This window comes from Protopterus annectens, chromosome 3.part0 (assembly GCF_019279795.1).
Source record: "Protopterus annectens isolate FY-2018-M chromosome 3.part0, PAN1.0, whole genome shotgun sequence".
Classification (NCBI taxonomy): Eukaryota; Metazoa; Chordata; order Ceratodontiformes; family Protopteridae; genus Protopterus; species Protopterus annectens.
The window spans coordinates 446,798,842-446,812,585 of NC_056731.1; the positions used below are offsets into that span (position 1 = coordinate 446,798,842).

General features: G+C 44.8%; 1 protein-coding gene across 2 annotated transcripts in view; it reads left to right on the forward strand.

Annotated features, from left to right (window-relative positions):
- CUL1 (cullin 1) overlaps positions 1–13,744 on the forward strand; it is a 3,347,782-nt gene that overhangs the window by 633,966 nt on the left and 2,700,072 nt on the right. For both annotated transcript variants that reach the window (XM_044064870.1, XM_044064871.1), the window contains exon 6: positions 6,092–6,182. In XM_044064870.1, coding sequence (XP_043920805.1) covers positions 6,092–6,182 — 91 coding nt within the window. The remainder of the gene's footprint in view (positions 1–6,091; positions 6,183–13,744) is intronic.

The following is a 13,744-nucleotide window of genomic DNA, read 5'->3' on the forward strand; positions in this document are numbered from 1 at the left end:
CATCACGAAGGGCTTTTCATCCAGAAAAAAGGAGGTCATTGTCCCACTGTACTCATCCCTCATTAGACCCATTATAGAATACAACGCCCCATTTGATATGTACCTCTCAAGACATCTGCAACAACTAGAAAGGCCTCAGAAATACCTCACTAAAAGAATCACAGGCCTAAAGCAGATGCCCTACGCTGACCGCCTTAAAAAACTCCAGCTATACTCTGTCGCATATAGTCTACTCAGATGCGATCTCTGCTTAACATACAAGGCCATGTCAAACCCAGAGCTGTTGGACATGCTACACTTAAAGAAATCCCAATCCCTCAGAGCTACACACCAGGGATCTAAACCTTGTCATCACAATAAACAAAACATGCTGGAGGGATAGGTTCCTGACCCAGAGACTCCCCAGACTCTGGAATAGATTGCCCATACATGTCAAGCAGAGTGCCTCTTTGGACCTCTTCAAGAGGAACCTTGACGATTGGATGGGAGAAAGGAAATTCACCCCAGGGATCACGTCAGTCGCCCTGCTAGACAGGGGTCCAGGAAAGTAAATAATGTGGGAAGAAATAGCCAGGGAATTGTTATGGCTAGGCTTGTATAGGCCGTAGGGCTGATAGCCTAGTGCCAACCTATGAACTGGCTTTAGTGGCGCAGACTATACAAACACCTCCAGTTTCGGTGTAGACATTACCAATTCAGACACTTTCTTTCAGTGGTCGTGCTAGCCCTTTTTTGGACAGGCCCGATTCGCCTTCAGGGCTTTCAATGAGGTCTACCAGAAGCTTTTCTGAACATGATGTGCATCTTGTAGACCAGCTGATTTTTGCCAGAGGAATTCCTGCCCCTTCAAAAGTGTCTCTCTCCCCTTTCTCCACAGACTCTTACCTGTACTCCTTCGACCGTGTGGAGATTTCAAGGCATCCCTCCTCGGGTGGGCCAACCTTCTCTGCCTTGGAAAGGACACTGGCTGCTGCTTCTCGGCCGCCTCTGTTGGAGACTACTACTTCCTTTGAGCCTCAGCTGTCTCAAATCGCAACCACCTGACTCCGGGAGCAAGAGTCTCGGGCCATTCTCCCCCTGGAGACCCTGTCTTTGCAGCCTTCCCCAGAGTCTCCCATTGAGGCAGTCCACCGCAAGACTACATGTAAGAGGAAGCACATGGACTCCACGAAAGAGTCAGTGACCAAAGGCACAGATTACAATGATGGGGAGGGGTCCCCACGTTCACCGTCTGACTAGGTTTCCTTTGGTGACATCCTCGAAATTTTAAAGCAGAGAGGTGAATGGAAGTCCTCTAACCCTTCCTCAGAGGAGTCTGTGTTCCTGCAGGCTTTTTGTGCCTGGCCCCCTACCTTCTGGGTTACCCCACCTGCCGATGAACTCATTGTGCAGTGTGCGGGGAAGGCAGCAGACTCTGTGGAGCCCATACCTCCTAGGCCAGACAAAATCCTTTCTCCCTAAAAAGAGTGCCCCCATTGGTCGAAAGGTCTCCCAGTAGACGCTGTGGTGGTGGCTGCCTCTACAAAGAAGGAACTGGCAGAGGAAAGCCAGACTGTTCACCCACACAATAAGGATTCCTGAGTGGTGGACAGATTAGGGAAGTGAGTCTTCGCGTCATCGTCCTTTGCTGTTAGGTCCTTGAACTACCTGGCACATTTTACAAGGCTACAGAGACCTGTTGTCTGAACTCCTTGGCAGGAGCAGCCAAGGAGTAGTTTCTGATGAGGTCCAAGACAAGATGGACTCTCAGTTAGCGACCCTAGAATCGGTTTCCAATTCCTCAATGCGTTTGATATCACACGCTACTGAGGGAGCGGCGAGAGCTCCGGGTGCAGGCATAGGCATAGTTATGAGATGCCATGCCTCTATGCACCTTTGTGACTGCGCTGATCCCTTAAAGGCTTCCTTTCTTAATGCCCCTATTGAGACCACTACTTTGTTTGGCTCCAAGGTAAAAGATGTATTGGCCAGATGTGAACAGGACAGTAAGACCCTATCTGCCGTGGGTGTCCGTTTATCTTCTCCTCAGCGGTTCTATTCTAGGAATCAGAAGAGTGGAAAAATGTGGCACAAAAACTCAGGGTCTTTTCCGTGACACTCAGACCGAGTTTTCCCTAGAGACGGGGGGGGGGGTTCTAACAGAAGATGCCCCTTTTGGGGCAGGGGAGGTCTGCGAAACTGGGGTTCCAGGGAATCTTTCTCTGGACAAGCCCTATCAGTGCTCCTGAAGAGCAGCCCAATTGCTTTCCTGTGGAAGCAGTCGGGGGTCATTTTTCCTTGTACCCTTCTGCCTGGCAAACCATAACCACAGATGCTTGGGTATAAAGGCTCATCACCACAGGATACCATATTCCTTTCTTATTCACTTCCCCCCTTACCCAGAAGCTTATCTGACGTACCACCCAGTCAAAGGGAAGTCGCAGCTGTAGATATATCAGAGCTGCTTTGAAAAAGAGTCATCCATACAGTCCCCCCAGACCAGACAGGATCTGGCTTCTATTCATGATTCTTTTTGGTACCAAAAAAGACAGGGGACTGGAGACCAATTCTGGATCTCGGCACCCTAAACAAATTTGTAAAGACAGAAAAATTCCAGATCGTCAGAGTTCAGTCTATACTTCCACTTTTGGAAAAAGACGATTGGATGTGCTCCATAGATTTTCAAGGTGCGTACTACCACATAAAGGTGGAAAGGTGCTCAAGAAGATATCTTCGCTTCCAGGCGGGAGCCAGTCATTACCAGTTTCGCTTATTCCCCTTCAGACTCTCTACAGCCCTCAGAGTGTTCACAAAGTGCATGGCAGTAGTCACAGCTCACCTGCAGTTTCAAGGATTCCAGGTTTTTCTCTGTCTAGACAACTGGCTCATTACTGCCCCAACAAGACGTCTACTAGCTCAGGCCTTGACTTTACACCATAAACACTGCACAGCAGCTCAGACTATCGATAAACTGGAAGAAGTCAAACCTTACTCCGAGTCACTCATTAGAGTACATTGGAGTGATTCTGGACACAGTGACTTGTACAGTCTCTCTTCCAGATCACAGAATTCAGAGGATCAATGAACAGGCTCCTGCAATACTTTCCCAAAATCTAGCCTCAGCCTGATCCATTCTTCAACTGCTAGGATCGATGGCAGCCTCCATCACCATAGTTCCTCTATTAAGGCTATACACATGAGGCTTCTTCAGTGGCTGCTTCTTACTCAGTGGTACCCATCCGAGCACCTCTTATCTTTTCCGATTCGAATAACCAAGATTTGCAAACAGGACTTGCTCTGAATGTCAGACAACCCTCACCAGTGGTCTCACCCCTTCACCCCTCATCAGCCCAATGCCACAGTGACCACGGATGCCTCCCTGATGGGGTGGGGGGGGCTGTTTCAGGAAAAGACAATTCAAGGCACTTGGTCACTGACGGAGGCCCATCTGCATATCAATGTCCCAGAACTAAGGGCGGTACTACTAGTGCTGCAAGCATTCCAAACTATCCTTTCGTCAGGGACTATTGCAATTCAGTCAGACAATATGGCAGTAGTCTGGTACATCAACAGACAAGGGGGAACAAGATCATAACCACTCTGTCGAGAGGCCATGAGAATATGGCAATGGGCAATAGCCTCAAACTGTTTTCTGATAGTGACGCACATTCCCGGGAGCTCCAACGCGATAGCGGGCAAGTTGAGCAGATGCATTCTACAGCCTCACGAGTGGTCTCTCAATCCTCTTGTGGCAGTGAAGATTTTCGACCGTTGGCACCAGCCTTGCTGCGACCTGTTCGTGTCCTCGTCCAATCACAAATGCAGCAACTACTTTGCTCTGATCCCCCCTCGGGGTCAGTCACTGAGAGATGCTCTAGTCCACAATTGGCCCTTGGGTCTGCTATATGCCTATCCTCATACCCCTCATTCCCCTGTTCCTCAAAAAGGCATGTCTGTTAAAGAGCAAAGTGATCCTCATTGTTCCATATTGGCCTCAACAAGTTTGGTTTCCCTTCCTGTGGCCTCATCTGCTAGATCAACCATGAATTCTCAATCCAACTCCAGAGTTGATCTCACTCGCAGAATCTGGTTCATCCAAACCTATCCAGCCTGAAACTGACATCTTGGTTTAGCCACTTCCAATAATTGCCAGGCAAGCATGATCCATCTTCCCCTGTGCGTGACATCCTGATTGCCTCTCATAGATCATTCACCAGACTATTCGACCGCAGCAAATGAAAGAGGTTTTCTCTCTGGCTACAAGATAAACAAATGGACCCTTTTACAGCCCCTGTTTCTATTGTGCTAGAATATCTTTCAGACCTTTTTAAGTCGGGGGTAGCAGCCTCCACAGTTCGTGTTCATTTGGCTGCGATTTCTAATTTTCATAATGGCTTCCAGGGCTCTTCCTTAATGTCACACAGACTTTATAAGACCTTTCCGAAGGCATAACCCAACTAAAGCCTTCATTCAGAGAACCTGTTCAACCTTGGGGCGTGGACTTAGTCCTTCAAGGGTTGACAGCTTCTCCCTTTGAGCCTGAAACTACCTGTGATCTAAAGTCTCTCATGGAAAACGCTGTTCTTAGTCGCCATTACTTCTGTCAGACGTATTTCTGAATTACAGGCCTTGTGTATCAAATGCCCCTACCTCATCTTTCACAAGGACAGAGTTTCATTAAGGACCAGTTTGACCTTCTTGCCCAAGGTCGTTTCTGAGTTATCTATCAATCAGACTATTGATTTGCCAATGTTCTTCCCTAATCATTCTAACAGAGGGAAATATTGCCTGCATACCTTCGATGTACATAGACAAATTCGTTTTTGCCTAGACAGGACTAAATTTAATAGAAAGTCTGACCAGCTGTTTATGGCCTTTTCTGAATCCAGACTAGGTTGTCCAGTTTCAAGTTACTTTAGCCACTTGGTTGAGAAGTTGTATTACTTTAATTTATGGCAAGAATGGTATCCCTTTACCTGACAGAGTAAAGGCTCACTCTACAAGATCAGTGTCAGCTTCTGCAGCCTTCCATGCAAGAACATCTTTGAATGACATTTGTGTAGCTGCAACCTGGGCTAGGCCTCATACCTTCATTGCTCATTACAGGTTGGACTTGGCCTCCAGAGGCAGAGCTTCTTTTGGTTCTATGGTGCTTCGGAATGCCCTTCCATAGGGCCACCCAGGGAACAAGATAGCTGGGGACTCTGTCCCAAGAGTAAGGAATAAACCAAGATAAACAACATCAGATAAAGAAGTTATGTCTTACCATAACGTTCCATCTGAGTTGTTTCATCTTCGTTTATTCATTACAGCCCACCCGCCTTCCCCCTCCAAAGGATTTTGGTTGATCTCATTTGTTCTTCTTTCCAGTTGTTAAGTCATGTCTGACCAGAGGTAGCCACTGCTTCATTTTTCCAATTTGCAAACTAGATCTGACGTAACAGGGAGAAGGGTGTGATGGGTAAAATCTTAGCTCAAGAGGTTTGTGGCTGAAGCAAGCCTGAAAAAAAGGCCGGCTCAGTTCCAAGGTCAGAACCGAATCCCAAGAGTAATGAATAAACGAAGATGAAACAACTCAGATGGAACATTATGGTAAGACATAACTTCTTTTTTAGTCGCTAACTACCCACCATCCTCCCCTTCCTTGTGTGTACAGTTGCTTATGTCATTCTGGGGTAACTCTAACTGACCTTGTTTTGGCTCCTGGAGGGTCTGTTTATCTCTTGCTGTCTATTTAAAGTGTGGCAGTTTTTAAGTCAGTTAATTTGTAGGGTACTACCACTTTCATTTGCCTAAATTTCTATTTTTTGGCGGGCAAACTTGATCTGAGGCGGCTCACTGTCTACACAGGATTATGGGCAGAGGATGGAGCTTGAGCTCTGTATCCAAAGCTTAGAAGTGGCCAAAGTCAGATCTGAGGTTGGATCTGAAACCTATAAGTTGAAGGATGGAAAAGGATAACCCAGATCTATTATTATGGTGAGTACATAACCTTCATTTATATACAATGTATCTTCCCTTATGCTTTCTCATACTAGACAGACAGTGACTGTTTTTGAAGTTTATGATTCTGCAGACAATAATAAAATTACTTATTTTTCCTTACTACAAGGTAACAAATGCTGTGCTGAAACTAATTGAAAAGGAAAGAAATGGTGAAACCATCAATACCAGGCTCATCAGTGGAGTGGTGCAGTCTTACGGTAATTTTCATTAAATATGTATTTTAGCTACAGAAATGTTAATCTTTTTGTTACAGTCAGTGGTATTTGGGCAGCTGAATGTAATCTAATACTACTGAATTTTAGACATTTAATTCTTTGCATGATCGCAGTTGCAGTTAGAATTCCTGTCAAATGGAAGTCAGCTGCAGGCTGATGTCTGCACAACTGCTCTGACTCAGAGCTGTGTAAATTTAAAGGTACAAACCAAATTCCTTTCCATGTGAGGATGCAAGCCTATAGTTGTGATAAAAGGAGGGCATTGGCCTTCGTCGTAATTTTTTTATTTTTTTTTTTTTTTTGCCGCCTGTACACTGTTGTGTATGTGATTTTTCTTTTCTGCCTCAAGGCTGCTGCTGCAGAGAGCCTTCAAACAGATGGCCCTGTTTTGTAGAATTTATTTTTCTGTATTTCTGTGCAATTTATGCAGCATTTTGATTTCACAGGTGTAATTTGGGCTGGACAGCTGAGCCTTGTTACAGGCCTCATAAAATCCTGAAGAATCCTGAGCATTTGTTAGTGCAAGTAACAAATTATGTATAAAGATTATCATTCGGAGTGCTGTGTTTAGATTAAAGAGTTGTGCATTTCAATAGGTTGCTTGACTTGTGCAATTTTTTCAAGAAAATATTGAAGCAGGGGGACTATGCTTAGTGTGGTCAATGCAAAAGTGATTAGAAGTCATGATGTAAGCATCTGAACAGTCCTCTCCGCAACAAGGTACATCATAAGAAGGATGAGTGAGTGAGGGCTATTAAAAAGGATGTTGGGGAGAGAAAAAAAACAAACACTGTTTCTTGAGCTCAAGAGGTACATCAGTTGATAAAGTAGTAATCCAGTTGTTGTTAGTTGTCTAGCTTCTAATGGACTAAATACCATCAGGAAGGTGTGCATCACATGTCCTGGTCTTCATACTGATAGACATTTGGGCTTGGTGTATGGTGTGGCTTCTTAAGGAAAACTTTAGTCACCAGTCTTTTGGTCTGTCAGAATCAAGTTGAGATGGAATAGTAGAGTGGATGACAAAAATTTAATAGGGACTTTTCTACCACTTGTAGGCCTTTGTCCCTGGAGATGTCCGCACTTCTTGCTGTGGCCTCATCTCCATAATTATGTTCTTGATTCCACTTCATTCAAGACCTTAAAAGGTTAGTGGAGGTTGATTTTATGCAGTGGAAAAGGGGTTTATGTAAGTGCTTCATTCACCATCACCCTCTGAACAGGTCAAGCATTAACTATGCTGAGGCCACAGGTTTGGATATTTCTTCAGAAGATTAGGCAGATTTACTAATTCACTTCAGTGGTGTACCCCCTTGCATTCAACTGAGAGGAAAAAAGGGGCTTCATGCTTTCTACCTGACAGTATATAATTTGACAAAACTCTTAACAAAGATGTGAGAATATTTTAAATGAAGATGAAATAGATCTCATACTAGGTAAAGGTATTTGGGTCTCTTGGGCCTGAAAGTACCAAAACTGATGGCATTTCTAGTGTTTGATGCAGTTAAGGATGCCTTCTTAATGACATCTTTGAAAGCTACATTCTTAGCCTCCCACTCTTAAGAAGCCAGACTTTTTTTTTTTTTTTTTTTTTTACAGTCCAGTATGTGTAGCACTAATTTGTTTGCAAAAATGCCATTGGTAGACCTAATAGTGATCTCATTACATGCTTCTAAAGGTTCCAGAATGGTCCCAGAACCCAACAAACCCCTAACAGGTAAATTAGACTTCAAGTGAGCTTTGGTAAAGTGTGTTTGGCCAGTTTGGCCTTAGAGCTATTAATTGGCCTGACTGTTATGATCAAGTATTGTAGGGGGAGTTCTAAAATACTGGACTTGTAGTCTAAATTCAGGAAGAGTCTCTGAAGTTGCAAATCACAAAGCTTGATCATCTGATTGAGATGAAGGGAAAGAATATGATACAATACTGTTAGTGTCATAGATGTGGCTTTCTGGAGAGCTGCCATGGAGTTCATTGTCTGGTACCATGTCTCGCTTGAGTCATGTACTTTTGTGGGTTGTTAAGGGTGCCTGCTGAGCCTCCTTTGGATAAGGACTTCTTGGTTGGTTAATCTCCCAAAAATTGCATAGGTTTAAAATGTTAGAGAAGAGTAAAGTGATTCAGATTGCCAAACAACTTTTTCATCCTCATCATCATCCCTTTTTCTCATTTTTCTACATAGGGTTGTTGTCTCGAGTTAACTGTCAGCATCTCTTTATTCAGTGCCATTCTCCTACCTTCATTGACACTCATGCATGACTGTCACAGGTCTACTCTCACAAAATCCATCCATCTCTTTGCTGGATGACCTTGTTTCCTCTTGCCTTTTTCTGTCTGTTCCAAATCATCTTCACCAGATTATCTTCTGCTTTTCTGTACATGTCTAAACCATAATAATCTGTTCTCTTTGACATTTTCTGCAATTGGAGATGCATTGGCTTCTGCTCTATCCTCATTTCTTCGTCCGTCCCACAGTTTGCATCCTACCACCCATCTCTGGCACTTCTTCCCATCACTTCTAGCTTCCTCAGCTGCTCTGCCTTTACTACCCAGGTTTCTATACCTTTGTAGTAGTACTAGTCATACCACTGTTTTGCACACCATACTTTTCAGCTTGTTTTGCATTTTTCTGTCATACTTTACCCCTGACACACTGTGCCAGTTGGCTGCAGTCCCTCTGAATCTAGCCCTGACCTCCTCATTCAGACTTCCCTTCTTCTCAGCCTCTTCTCCCAGGTACTTGAAGCTGTTAACCTGTTCCACTATTTTCCCTTCTGTCTCAGTTCTTAGCTTCTTCTGATTTCCTCCATTTGCTGCCATTACAACTCTCTTATCTGTACTCAGATGTTTGTGTTACACTGCTGCAGTCATTACACTTGGGTTATCCTGCCGTCAGGCTGTCCCGCAGTCGGCCAGAGTTCCAAAGTCTTGGTCCGGCGTTGGTTGCTGTCGCTTCTTCCCCGACGTCAGTGCGCCAGGGGTATATAAGATGCATCCGACGCCATTTTCTTCAGTCTTTCTTGCCGCGCGGTGCCCGAAGCAGAAGCAGTTCGCAAGTGCCGGTCGGCAGACTCCTGAGATTTTCAAAGTCGAACTTCAGATCCGAAGTCTTCAATAAAGCTAAATACTCTGTTGGGGAAACTTTTTTCTTGCCTCAGACCGCTGTCAGAAAAAGTTAATAATTGTATGTCTTGTGGGAAGCAAATACCTCATAAGGACTTCCACTCTTACTGTATTCCATGCCTAGGCCCTGATCACGACGTCACTAGTTGTCGGTTTTGTGCTAGATTTAACAAACGCACTATAAAAAGACGTTTTGATTTTGCTTTGCACTGCTTTGCCGAAGGTTCAATTATACTATGCCGTTGGATCAACTGACGACCGCAATTCCGAAAAAAGTCAAAGACAAGGATAAAGACAGGCATCCGAGGTCCAAAACCAACAACGAAACCTCTTCTAGGCCAGTCGCCGGTTCACTGGTTCTCAGTGAGGTGCTTTCGCAGCCCTTGACACCCGCTACCTCAGCGCCACAGGCCGCCTCCGACTCCCACGTGGAGACAATTAGGCCTCTGTAAACTCAAGGTATTGGGTCTACAGAAACTAATCCCTCAGATGGGTCTAAAGCCGCTGAGCAGGCAAAGGCTTCTGAGGGTGTTTTCAGACCTTCACAACTTACCATTAAAGCAACAGCCAAGACAAAAGTACCATTAAAGACAAAGAAGCAAGTACAGCATTCTCCAGGACAGTCCTCCACACCTAAGAAACAGATGCTTAAAATGGCCGATGACCTCATTACTCTAATCAGGTGTTCCCATCCCCCTCCTGAGAAAAGGCCTAGGCAGGATACAGACTGATTCCTCTGATCAGGTTTCCATTTCCTCTGATTCCTCTTCAGACCAGGGATACTATCTACCCCCCCCTATGAGGACTCTGATGCTGAAGAATATATCCCTTCAGCCTCTCCTCCTGAGGATTATTCTTTTGGGGAAACTTTACATACCATGAGGGAGTATTTCCATTGGGAAAGTCAGGATTATTCAGAATCCAAGAAAAGGCTCAGGGATTTCCTTTTACTGCCTCAGCACAGGCCCCTGGCTATTCTGCCTGTGCTAGATATTGTGGATGATGTGTTCTCTGAATCCAGCTTATCTCCTGATTCTTTGCCACCTGCACCAGCCAAGCCAGATAGGTATTATAGAGTCCCTGACTCTCACAAGTTTCTTTATAAAAACCCTTCTGCTGATCCAGAAACTATTTCCCAGGGTACAAAAGGGGTTAAGGCTTCCATCGCAAAAAATCCAGTACCCTCTGACAGAGATTGCAGAGCTTTGGATAGATGGGGGAAGAAAGTTTACACTTCTGCAACTTTAGCAGTAAGGGCTTTAAATTGCCAGTTTTACATGCTTACGTACCAACAGTATCTAATGGCTCAGTTAAAACAGAAAATGCTTGCAAGCTCAGAAGCTTCCGACTGTAAAGAAATGCAGGATTTATTGCATGCAGTTGAACAGGTGGGAAAACACTCTGCAATGTAGTTTTGATTCTTTAGAGGCCTCTTGTAGAGCCGCAGTTACAGGTTCTGTGATTCGAAGACATGCTTTTTTAAAAGAACAGAGTTTATCTGATCATGTTAAGGCAAAATTATTGGATGCTCCTTTACAGCATGATACCTTGTTTGGTGTTAAGGCAGAAGAGGTGTTAAAGAAAGGAGGATAAAGCTAAATCTATGCAAACAGTCAAGGATTTCTTACAGGTACAGCCACCTCGATTTAGCAGAAATTGGCCTACAAAGAATTGTCCTTTCCAGTGTCAGGCCACAGAGAGGCAGATACAGACGCCCAAGAGGCAGATCTCAACCCCAAGGCTCTAACAGACAACGACAGTGGGGCACCTCAACCTTACAGGAAACAGTCCCAATGACTTCCCCTTCGTACGCCAAGCACTTCCCTTTTGACAGCCCCCTTAGGGGGAAAACTAGTTCTTTTTTCTCAAAACTGGTGAACAATCACCCAAGACAAATGGGTTCTGAATATTGTGTCTCAAGGTTACAGGTTCCACTTTCATACTTTACCAAGGCTAAAAGGAATGCCAGGCCTGCTACAGAATCAACGGGCAGAGGCAAAAAAACAAATTTCAGCCCTCATGGACATGAGAGCTATTCAAAAAGTACCACAACAAGGACAAGGATTTTACTCAGGACTCTTCCTGGTCCCCAGAAAGGACAAGGCCTGGAGGCCCATACTAGACCTTTCAATTCTAAATACTTACCTGGATATTCAAAATGTTGACTTTACAGCAGCTTCTACCCATGCTGGGCAAGAAGGCTTGGCTTGCTACTCTGGACCTCAAAGCGGCATACCTGCATGTCCCTATCAGACAAAATTGCAGAAGATACCTCAGATTCAAAGCTGGTACAATGCACTTCCATTTCTCTGCACTGCCCTTTGGCTTATCTCCTGCGCCCAGGGTCTTTACAAAGTGCCTGACACCAGTAATTTTGTGTTCACACTGCTGCAGTCCAGGTTACCCTCCCTCCTTCCCCTCTGAACTAGCTGGACTTATCTATGCCTTTCTATCCTATACAACCTTTGTGGTGTATTTGCTTGTAATGGAAGGTATTGTTTTTATTTTATATATATGTTTTTCATTCGCAATATGTATTGCCTACCTACTTGGGGGGCACCTGACATCTGGGGCAAGAAAAACTGAAGAAAATGGCGTTGGATGCATCTTGTATACCCCTGGCGCACTGACGTCAGGGAAGAAGCGCCAGCAACGACGCCGGACCAAGAATTTGGAACTCTGGCCGACTGCGGGACCGCCTGATGGCAGGATAACCCAAGTGTAATGACTGCAGCAGTGGGAACACTCGAACATCTACATTTATGGTAGGTACAAAACTGTACTTTTCATTCCATGTGTCTTCAGGTCAGCAAAGCACAAGGGAATGGAATGCTAAAGTTTTTTTCATCCTGCCCCCCAATTACATCAGTCAGTAGCCTTTTAAGACGTGTCTTTATTACACACACCAGAGCACAGACCAGCAGGTTAAAAATTGGGGGTGTAAGGGAGGGAAAACATCAAGAAACAGTCTTGGCAGTCCCCCTTACTAACCATGGCTCAACCATCACTACCCTTGTCCGCTTCCCTTCTCCTTCTGTAACATCAAGTGCTGGGTGATTACTGCTGACCATTGTTGTATTATGTGTATAGGATAGAATTCAAGGCCATGGCATCTTCTTGATATGGCTTTCAGTTCTTGAGGAAGGTTATTAGTTCTCCTTCTCATTTTGCAGCCCCTTTTGCGGTAAGGGGCAGTAAGAGAGGTCTCAAATGATGAAAATTGTCAGGATTATAGCCCTAGTTTTCTGATTATGAAAACTACTGGGCTTTGGAAACTGACACTGTCCATCTCCAAGCCCAATCATTACTTAGAGGTTCCAGAGTTCAAGAAGCTTCCCTTCTGGTCAGTACTCTTATTACCTCTGTCTGGAACTTTTTCTATAACGTTACACCTGAAGGATGCAAACCTTTCTCTCCCCTGTCATGAGGGCACAGAAGACATCTCCAGTTTAGAGTCGGGCCTCCTAACAATCAGTTTACTTGCAAAAGTGAAGTGCCTCTCAAAAAGCAAGTTTGTTGCAGAAGCCCTTTTTTTTTTCTTCCACCTGATGGGCTACTTGGAGTCTGTAGTTCTCATGGTTCCCTTAGCTAGACTGCATACGAGGAAAACACAACTGCCTCTGAAGTCCTTCTAGAACCAGGCTTTTCTGCACTTGGGCAAGGTTCTCCCAGTACTGCTGTGTGTGCAGGGTGAGTTTGTTGGGCAGAACAGGTGTACACAAACTAGAACAGGCCCTTTTCCCTGCCTGTGATGATTCAATCCATATTGACACTTTGATCTTTGCCTGAAGTGCTTATCTGGGGACCTAGTCAGTTCAGTAAGATTTTCTTTTTTTAAATGTCTTTATAAAATCATTGCATTTTAAGCCGCAGCATGAGCTTATTTACATTAGTAGAAAATTTAACTTGTAATAAGTTTTACTGTAGGAAGCATAAGTGGTTTGTATTTAACATTTTTGATTCACTCCAATGTAACAAACTGCTCAGTTCCTGCCTTCCCTTAAAGCTTACTCCTAAACATTATTGTACATTTATTGATGGCTTGACTGAAATTACTGCTGCAGTATTCCTGACAGATTGGGTTGTCACCACTGACATCAATCCATGGTTTCAGATGTCCTTCAAGGATGCATCTGCAGTCATCACATATGGATTGTCCTGCCTCAGGCAGCCCTTCGGCCGGCCGGATTCCAAAGTCTGGGTCCGGCGTCGGCTGATGTCGCACTTTCCCAGACGTCAGAGCGCCTGGGGTATAAAAGCATCAGCTGACGCCATCTTCCCCAGTCTTTCTTGCTGCGTGGTGCCCGAAGCAGAAGCAGTTCGCAAGTGCCGGTCGGCCAGCTCCTGTAATTCAGCTACCGAAGACTTCAAAAAGCTAGGTACCCCGTTGGGGACTCTTTCTTGCCTCAGCCGATGTCAGA